Here is a 9799-nt window from a genome sequence, read left to right on the forward strand (position 1 = left end):
CACAGGAATCTGGGGAAGGAGACTGACACAAAAGGGTTTTTATAGGTTGTTTTGAAGGGCAGTTCAGAATGAGCAGCAGCTGAGATGATTACTAATGTAAACCAGGTGTGAACAGGAAACAAAGAAACAGAAAAAAGAATTCATTCATTTATTGAATTGATTAAAAAATCAGATAAAAAAATATTTTATTAATGAAATTATACAGGGACAAATGCTATGTATACAGTTTACTTTGTGTTTTTATTGACACTTGAATATTCTAAAAACTCTTTTCAAATTGTTAAACAGTTAAAACATGTTTTAAATCGTGTATTTTATTGTTTCAACTATTTTAAGTGCCAAACTGTTTTTATTTATTTTAAAAATAACTTGCTCTAAGAAATACTTTAAATGCCAAAAATAAAGCTCAGTTTTTCTTCTAATTTTTATCCAAAATATCAAACTTTTAAGCTTTAAAACAGAGAAGAGGATCACCTAATACAACAATGAGCAAAAAGAAAATGACATTTAATGAAAATGTTTCTTTAATTTAAAATGCATTTTTACTTGAAAGTATATTTGAAACATTTCTTAAATGTTTTCGTTTTTTGTGACAATGTGACATTTTTATATATTACAATAGTAGTAAAATGTGGGCAGAGAATAGAACTTTTCCCCATTTTAAAAACAGCTTTATTGACAAAATAAAAAGTAAATTTTCTATTAAAAAATTCCTTAATTTTTTAAAAAAATTTTAAAAATGCAAAAGAAAATTGTATGAATGTAAAGGGTAAATTAATAGTTATTATTATTGTAGAGATTATTTCTTGCAGAATTTAAAATGCTACAAAATTAGTAAAATTTAGTAAAAGCTTTGATTTTAGGTCAGAGATTATCTAAAGAACCTGTTGGCATATCAGTAGAGCTGGGCTGATAAAACTAATAAAACGGAATAGATTGATAATCATTCAATAAAAGTAGAGATCAATCTAATGCATAGTAGTAAAATCTGCTAGCTTAATGCTAACATATAATGGAATTTCCCATAAGACGGCTAATTCTAACACTCGGACGACTTAAACATACTTTGCTGACTAAATGAACATCTTTATGAAGTCACAGGCAGGAATTTTCCTAATTCTTTTAAGGGCATACTTTTTAAAGTAGCCATTTACGGTCAAAAGTACCGTTATTTCCTCATACTTTCTTCTTCTTCTGGAATAAGGTGTAATGTTAGAGTGCGATCGCCACCTGGTGGCCAAACTGAAACGCTGTCCAATTGTTGGAATTTCTCCGTTAGAGAATCCATGTAACACCGAATGCTATTAACAATCTCATTTTAATTTCATCAATACATTTTATAGTAAGTGAATAGATTAATGTGAATATCTTCAAAACATATATAGATCATTATTGCATTTCTAAACAAATGTGTCTAAATGTTTAAACACAAAACTTAGTTAAATTGAGTAGATTTAAAGAATAAAAAAAATAATCTGAGTGGAATCAATCTAGATTCTGGTGTTCTGGTGAATCGAATCGACTCTGGAAGTTAATGGCGATACCCAGCCCTACATATCAGTCCATGTGTTTGTGCAGTTTGGATCCTGTGGCTTTCACAGTCTGGTCAGAACATCGTCCACGTCTTCATTCGGGACAGAACCAACATTTCCCTCCTCTGATTCATTACTTAGTAAAGCTATCACTGTTGAGAGGGTGGCAGAGGGATCCAGTAGCTTCACCAGAGGCACGTTCACTCCCCTCTCCTGAAAGATCAGATTCTGTAGAGTCATGGCCTGCATTGAGTCAATACCTAAGGAAGAAAGAGGTGACTCCTCCCTCAGTTCAGTCGGGTCCACGCCGACGGTCTCACAGACCAGAGAAAACACGTACTCCTTAGGCGAGACGGCGTCCGATTCTCTCATCTGAGGCTCCACCTCTCTAGATCTCTGGAATGCCTCCTCCACTAGTGCGGAAAGCCGCATGGTCAAGGCTTTGTTCTGAGAGAGGATGTTGTATCTGATGTTTCTGAAGTGAAACCTGCAAACAGCTTGCTGAGGTCGGTTGAGAAGGAGGCACTGCTCCAGACTCTTGTGGATTTCAGCCGTGTTTAACACCATCATCCCCTTGGCCTCCAGAAAGCGCTGGAAATGCTCTTTGTTCAGGAGCAGGCCGAGGTTCAGCGCCCCCCAGTTGATGGACTGACCGGGCAGTCCGAGTCTGCGCCTGAACCGACAGAACAGGTCCAGGAAGGAGTTGGCTGCAGCGTAGTTGGTTTGAGAAGCGTTCCCGAGGAATGATGAGATAGACGAGTAGCACACAAAGTAGTCTAACGGACACTGTTGTGTGGCGTGGTGCAAATTCAACACGCCGCTCACTTTGGGTTTTAGGACTTTCTCATACAGGGATCTGTCAAGAGTCTCGATCAGCCCGTCATGCAAGACGACGGCGCTGTGAAACACTCCTCTGACTGGGCAACCCGGAAACATCTGCCCAATGGTTGTAATAGCCCTCTGCACATGCTCAAAGACGGATATGTCGCACTCCAAGCTCCTGATCCGATTTCCACACTGTTTTTCCACATTGTTTATATCCTGCTGAACGTCAGCTGTTGGTTTGCTCCTGGAAAGGATGACAATGTGTTTACCGCCTCTCTGCGAGATGAACTTGACTGTTTCAAAACCGAGACCAGAGAGGCCGCCTGCTACCACGTACACCGATCTCCTCCTGAACATCTCCCTCTTAGCTGGCAGGAGTGGAATGTCAGACATCGTTCCATCTTTGTCTAAAACCACCACCGGCAGCATCTTAGTGCTGAAGTATGATGATGGATTTTCTGAACGTGATTCTTCAGGTTTCTGAAACGTGAAGTTCTTGAGAGCAAATTTTCTGCTCAGGTTCAAAGACTTCAACCATGGATGAAACTGGGACCTGTGCGCTCTCAAGTGTCCCTTTTGCAAGATGTCTTTCATCTGAACAGTCTGCACATCAACGCTGTCCTTTACACTCTGCAGTACGTCCTGAGGAACAGAACCTTGCATACAAGTGTCACAGATGATAACAGCATGCTGGATTCCAGGAAAGTTTAAAACTTTTGCTGTCAGAGATTCATCAAACGGTGGCAGGATGACAAAGGCCTCCACATGGCGAACATCTGCAAAGGATCCGTTGCACTGAGTATCAACCGCCACATTCCAGCCTGATTTGAAAGAGGCAAGTGCCAAGACTTTTACAAGGGAAGAATCGGGCACAGAGCACACAATCCCGAGGTTCTGCTTGGTTCTGGGCAAGACTCGATGCAGGATCTCCCATGCTAGCACAAAGTATGACACACAGGGTGTTTTCTGGAGGAATGGGAACCTCTTGGTGTTGTAGCACAAGACCTCTGGGACCCTAACCCTGCTAGCTGCTACAACAGGATAACAAGAAGCAACATGATCTCCAATTTTTAGTTTCTTTACATCTTTTCCAACTGCTGTAACGGTACCAGAGAAGTCAAGAGCCAGAAGCCTGTGCTTCTGAGATGAGTGTTTGTTCCAGTACAAAGTTTGACCGAATGTTAGATGTGAGGAACTTACAGGGAAGTAGTCCGACGTATGAACGCAAACCTTGCTGGGCTGAATTTCCACAGAGGTTTCATCAAGTGGATCGTCTTCCTTGACAAAGTGAATAGCGGACAGTCGAGTCATCTTATGTGCGTCAGCTGTTTGAAAAAGGCAAAAATCAGAAGTTGAAGCGCCATAACTGGCCTCAGTTTTATCAGTGGCTTCTGGTTGGGTCCGAACAATGGAGGGCTTGAAGATCTGCCCATCCTTTACTACTAACTCAGGATACTTGCTGCAAGGGTACGATCTCAGGACTTCAAACAGAGCTGTGATGTCTTCAGGAGAGGCGGAGCTTACATCAATCAGCTGGACAGAAAGATCCGGTATCTCTGCAGCAAATGATCTGGTCATACCAGCAATTGCAAAACCTGGGCTTACGTGATCCACTGTGATGTCTGATGAACGGTAGGTGATTGCTCTGATTGACTTGAGGAACTGGATCTGCTTCAGTTTAAGGACTATTTGGCGGAAAACCTCGCAGCAGTTTGCTAGATTTTGCAGGACGGTGTCGGCCTTTAGTGATGTGAGGTCTTCTTTACCCCACAGAAACAAAACCTCATCGAAGGTTTTCTCAATACTTGCTATTTTGAGATTTGCAAGAAGAGAAGAAAAGCCGTTAGTTAAGATATCCTTAGCATGTGTGAAGGGAACATATCTAGAGTCTTGGTGTAAGAGTTTTTGTAGACCTTCTGAGATCCCTAAATGGTCAGAGAAGACCAAAGCCTTTGGGGGAGGAGAAGAGGAAGGAACCTTCTCAGAGACAACAGTGAAGGTGTTATGGTAGAAGTACTCCTCTACCACATGATCCCGACCAACAATGTATTTGACGATGACATGCTTTACCTCTACCAGCACTCTACCCCCCTTGTCTGCAAAGCAGCCACAAACCTCAAAGTGATCAGAGCCCACGTCAGTAGCTCTCAGGTAGATCACCATCTCATTTTTCAGGGGTCCAAAAACAGTGATGCTGCCTATTTGAGCAGGGAACCCTGGTCTACCGGCGAAGATGTGCTCCACTGTGACCGGCAGAAGCTGCATCAGATAATCCAGAACGACTGGATGAATGCAGTAGTCGTGTAAATGACATTTCAGCTCTTCTGAAACAGAAACAGTTGCCAAAGCCTCCTTCAGGTCCTTCCCATAGTGCACCTCTGCTTTATTCTGGAAGACTTCTCCATACTGGAAGCCTCCTTGAGACAAATAACTGTAAAATTCCTGAAAGTTGATCACAGAGGTGCACCGTTTCTGGATGGAATTCAGAGAAATCTGCTGCTCCTCAATAACTGTATCTGTCTTTGACACCACCGTACCTGATGCATACACTGCAGATGGGGAGTGGATTGTGAAGCTTGTCTCCTGTTCATTTTTTACAAGTTTAACCTTCATCTCAGGGGAGTTCGGCATTAGAATAAAAGGACTGTGAAAGCTGACACTGAGCTGCAGTGAGCTGAGGGGAACTTTTGGATTTGCACTTGCAAGGAACGAAGCCAAACCTAACTCGGCATAAAAGGCACCCGGGACGATTGGGATGTTGTTGTGTTTGTGCTGTTTCAGGTAAGCGGTGGATTCAGACGTGAGATCACAACTGAAAATGTTGCTTTCACTTCCTCTCTGACAGAGCACGGGATGACTACTTCCTTTGGTGTTCTGTGATGCTCCAATGATGACATCTCTATCAGAGCAATCAAACTGGTATCTTGGGAAGGGCATCAGTGTTGCCTCGATACCTCTGTAGAAGTCGTTCCAGTCTACTTGAAAGCCAAGTTCAAACAGTTTTGACACAGTTGACAAGACCGACTGGTGATCTTTCTGTGGCTCCACTGAAGCAAGAACTTCTGTGTTGTTCCCAAGAGTTTCCATGATGTTTCTCTGCAGTGCCCTTCTTGGCCCTATCTCTACAAAAATGGTGCCTTTCTTATCTTTCGTTGCTGACCTCACTGCCTGCTCAAAAGCAACAGGCTCTCGGATGTTTCTTGCCCAATACCTTCCCTTACAGAAGTCTCCTTGCTGGACTTCCCTTCCCGTTACCGTGGAAAACAACTCCGTTTGCAAGTCTTGTTCTGTTAAGGTACCAATCGTCTTCTCTATTTCTGGCAGGATTGGATCCATCATTTGGCTGTGGTATGCAACAGGCACATCCAGCATGCGTAAGAAAAGGTTCTGACTGTTTTCAGAGTTCCTTAAGTCTTCTTGGAGGGCCTCAATTGCGTCTGCATCACCTGAGACGGTGCAAGACTGTGGGCTGTTAAAGGCAGCAAGGCACGCTTTCTTGGAGTACGGAGACAGGAAAGACTCAACTTTTGACACTGCCACATTGCTGACCACAAGCATCTTACCGCCAGTGACCTTACTCTGGAGGATGCTGCGGAAGTATATGACCTTCACAGCATCTTCAAGAGACAACAGGCCAGAGCAGTGAGCAGCTGCGACTTCACCAACCGAGTGTCCAAGCACAGCGTCGGGTTTGACCCCCCAGTGTCGGAGAAGAGTGGTAATTCCAACCTGGATAGCAAAAAGAAGAGGTTGGACAACGTCTGGATTTTTGGAGTCACTACCTCCACAGTCACTCTCAAGTGTTTCTACGATGTTAAGAGGGCTCAGAGCTTTGAAAAGGTGTGAAATCTGTGTGATCTTGTTCCTGAACACAGGCTGAGTTTTCAGAAGCTGGCTGCACATGCCGTGGTAAGTCAGGCCATTTCCACAAAACACAAACACAAGCCGCGGATCAGAGAGGGCTGGACGGATATTCTTTGCAGCTGTAGCCCTCAGCTCCTCAGTGAGATGATTTACAGATGAAACCATCAGGACTTTTCGGTATCTGTGTCGTTGGTGACTTCTTCTGCAAGCTGACGTAAACAGCAGAGAATCCAGATCAACTTTCTTATCTGCTTCCAGCTGTTTGATGGTGTCTTCAATCATCATGGTGAGGGATTTCTGAGACATTGCAGACATAACAAAACACTTTGCTGGCATCTCATTGCTCTTGTGTTCAGCACGTGGTTGTAGGTACTGTGTGACAAGGGCATGTGCATTTGTTCCTCCAAAGCCAAAGTTGTTCACACCTGCCAGTCTTGCACCAGAGCATTCCCATGTCTCCGTCTTTTGAGGAATTTTAATGTTCAGGGCTTTAACATCAATACTGGTTGCTTCCTCGGAGTAGAAAACTGAGGGAACAATGGTCTCGTGCTTCATCATCAGCAGAACTTTGATGAGTCCGGCTATTCCAGCTGCAGACTCCGTATGTCCAATGTTGCTCTTTACAGAACCGATCCACAGGGCCTGAGAACCAGGAGGCCTGACTTTGGTGATGACATTTGAAATACTTTCTGCTTCTGTTGGGTCTCCAACTGGAGTTCCAGTTCCATGAGCTTCAATGAACTGAACAGCTGCGATATCCTGCTCTGAGTAGATCCTGCGAAGCAGCTCCTCTTGTTGTTTCATGGAGGGTTTGGTTATAGGAACCACTGAGCGTCCGTCCTGGTTGATTGCAGTTTTGGTGATGACACCCCAGATGTGGTCATGGTCCAGGAGAGCCTGTAAATTCATCACAATGAAGCAGCCATGAGGACATGTCGTTGTTGATACCTGACATGACTTTTCTTCTATTTTTGTGATTTTTAGGTGTTCAGTTGGGTTCTGGGTTCTAGCTAAAGAGTGAATGCAACCAAAAATTTTTTTTTATTTTTATTGAAAGGACAAGTAGAGTCAACTCAAGACATTGGAGCATTGGTGTCAAACTCAGTCACACAAGGAGCCAAAATACAAAACACACCTTAGGTCGTGGGCTGAACAGGATAAACATTTATCAAACACTCTAAAACTACATTTTTAAAACTTTAAAACCGTAAATTTTTAACATAATTATGAACTAGATATATAGTATTACCTGCGATAATGCTTGTGTAAATTCTGAAATTAATAGCTGAAAATTCTAAAGTTTATAGCTGAAATCACTGAAGCTAATAACTGAAAACGCTTAAGCTGATAGGTAGCTAAATATCAGATAAATGGCAAATTAAGCTAAAAAATGAAAAAAAAACTTAGATTGGCCAAAACAGCTAGCATGTAGCCCACCAAAACAACGACAAAAAGCCTAAATTAGTCAAAATCAGCTAGAATTTAGCTGAAATATTTGCTAAATGCCAACATAGTCTAAAACAATCTCAGTAGATGCCAAAATAGTCCCAAAGCTTTCGCAATGCCAATTTTTAAATTTTAAAAACCTAATTTTTTAACAGGATTAGGAATAATATAAAGGCAGAAATATTATTCCAGAATAAATCAAATTAAACCTCAAATAACTTTCAGTTTTTTACTCTCCATAAAAATACATTTTGTCAAAATGATACCAGTTAGAAGTAAGCGCAAGATAACATCGGGTCATTAATAACAATAAAATAAAATGATCTGGAGGGCCGGATAGAATTACATGGCGGCCCCCGGGCCTTGACTTTGACACGTGGTTTAAATGGATGGGGTGCAGTTCAGTAAATAACCACCAGGGGGCTGGTCTTGCTGGGTTTTCCTTTTAGGATTGTTTTAGAAAAACAGCAAAATCAGCTTTTATGAATGTGTGGATGAAGAAAACATTTTTGCATGATATATGCGCTAAAGGTGGTATAACTTTGATATCGCGTTTACCTGATATAAAGTTACACATGGATGATACATGCGTGAAAAGTCTGTTACACGCATGTGGACATACAGTTGTGGAAAGCCACAAATTTGTGTATCCATCCCGCAAAAATCACGTAAGATTTGCTTAATAATTGCGTATAAACTATGTAAAATGTGTGTAAATTGAGTATTTCTCAGCTGACCAAAACTTTCAAACAGTTCAAAACCGGATTCACGTAAAAACCCGTCAGCCGAAACTCTGGAAAGACATCTGTGAACATCGATGAATGACAAACACAAGAAACTCTTAGAAACTATGTATATCAGGGACGTATCACCAAGGACCAAAATTATATATGTAGACGATACATGTCGTGGTTGTGTGACATGGGCTTGAAGCTGCTGTTGGCAGATATGAATTGTGTTTGAAAGTAACTTCAAATTCTGTCACTAATCTGACATCAAAACCCTCAAGAACTGACTGAGTTTTGGCAACATGTTCCAATAGTTTGGCGGGTAAAGGAACGTACACTTCAGTGTTGGTGTGTTTGGTAAAGCCACAGTTGATTGCTAATCATTGTCTCCTGATATTGAACCACATTTTAAACATCTGGTTCTACGTGTTCTTACCCTTTTGAGTGGTTTGAGGAGAACAACGCCGCAGCCCTCGCCGCGGCCGTATCCGTCTGCTCGGTTGGAGAAGGGCTTGCTGGTTCCATCAGGCGAGATCATCTTGGCCTTACCGAGCGCTACGAACACTCTTGGCTCAATGATGCAGTTGACCCCCCCACAAAAGGCCATGTCACAGTCCCCTGGTCAGATAAAACGCAACCATGAATACTTTCTATAAATACTTCAGGAATCGTGGTCGGATGATTCAGAGACCTTGTTTGATGGATTGACATGCAAGATGAAGAGCCACGAGCGACGAAGAGCAGGCGGAGTCTAAGGATAGGGAGGGGCCTGTGAGGTTGAAGACATAAGAGACCCGGTTTGCTGCGATGCTCATGGCGAGCCCGGTGCCGGTCCAGTGGTTGATCACGCTGGGATGCACGTGTGCGGCGTTGGTTTCATAATCTCTGTTCATGATTCCTAAAATCAAAGCAACACAAACTCAGAAGGTTTGACTTTGGTAAAGAAAATGTTTAATATGTTTGATAGTCTGACCGAAAAAGACTCCGGTTCGTGTCCCGCTGGCTTTTTCCATGGGAATGCCGGCGTTCTCCAGAGCCCTGTAAACACACTGAAGGAGCTGCTTCTGCTGAGGGTCCATCTGCTCCACCTCACTGTCACTGATGCCAAAAAACTTGTGGTCAAATTCATTAAACCTGCAGACAAAAAACATCGTTACAGACGATTAAAAAAGTCGCAGGTACTCCAAGCACTTGATTGCAGTTATAAATTCAGACATTGACTGTAATATTTAGTGTATTCATGAAAAAAATGACATTTTTGGTTGAGGTTCAGGCACATTTAGAAATTTTTAAAAAATTATCTTTTAAAACTGAAATTTGTCTTTACTCTGGTTATGTTTAAATAAAGTTTACTTTACTGAACTTCAGGGAAAGCTTTTTGTATCCACACATCAAAGTTTGTTA

The 9799-nt window shown here is 42.2% G+C and overlaps 1 protein-coding gene across 1 annotated transcript in view; it reads right to left on the reverse strand.

Moving 5' to 3' along the window:
* Positions 1 to 38: 38 nt before the first annotated feature.
* Positions 39 to 9799, reverse strand: part of LOC112151519 (highly reducing polyketide synthase PKS6) — a 12154-nt gene continuing 2393 nt past the window's right edge. The window contains exons 3-6 of the mRNA XM_024280490.2: positions 9369 to 9529; positions 9087 to 9293; positions 8832 to 9013; positions 39 to 7118 (exon numbers count right to left, since the gene is read on the reverse strand). Of these exons, the coding sequence (XP_024136258.1) occupies positions 1596 to 7118; positions 8832 to 9013; positions 9087 to 9293; positions 9369 to 9529 (6073 nt within the window). The 3' untranslated portion in view covers positions 39 to 1595. The remainder of the gene's footprint in view (positions 7119 to 8831; positions 9014 to 9086; positions 9294 to 9368; positions 9530 to 9799) is intronic.

The sequence above is a fragment of the Oryzias melastigma genome, linkage group LG20, assembly GCF_002922805.2.
Source record: "Oryzias melastigma strain HK-1 linkage group LG20, ASM292280v2, whole genome shotgun sequence".
Classification (NCBI taxonomy): domain Eukaryota; kingdom Metazoa; phylum Chordata; class Actinopteri; order Beloniformes; family Adrianichthyidae; genus Oryzias; species Oryzias melastigma.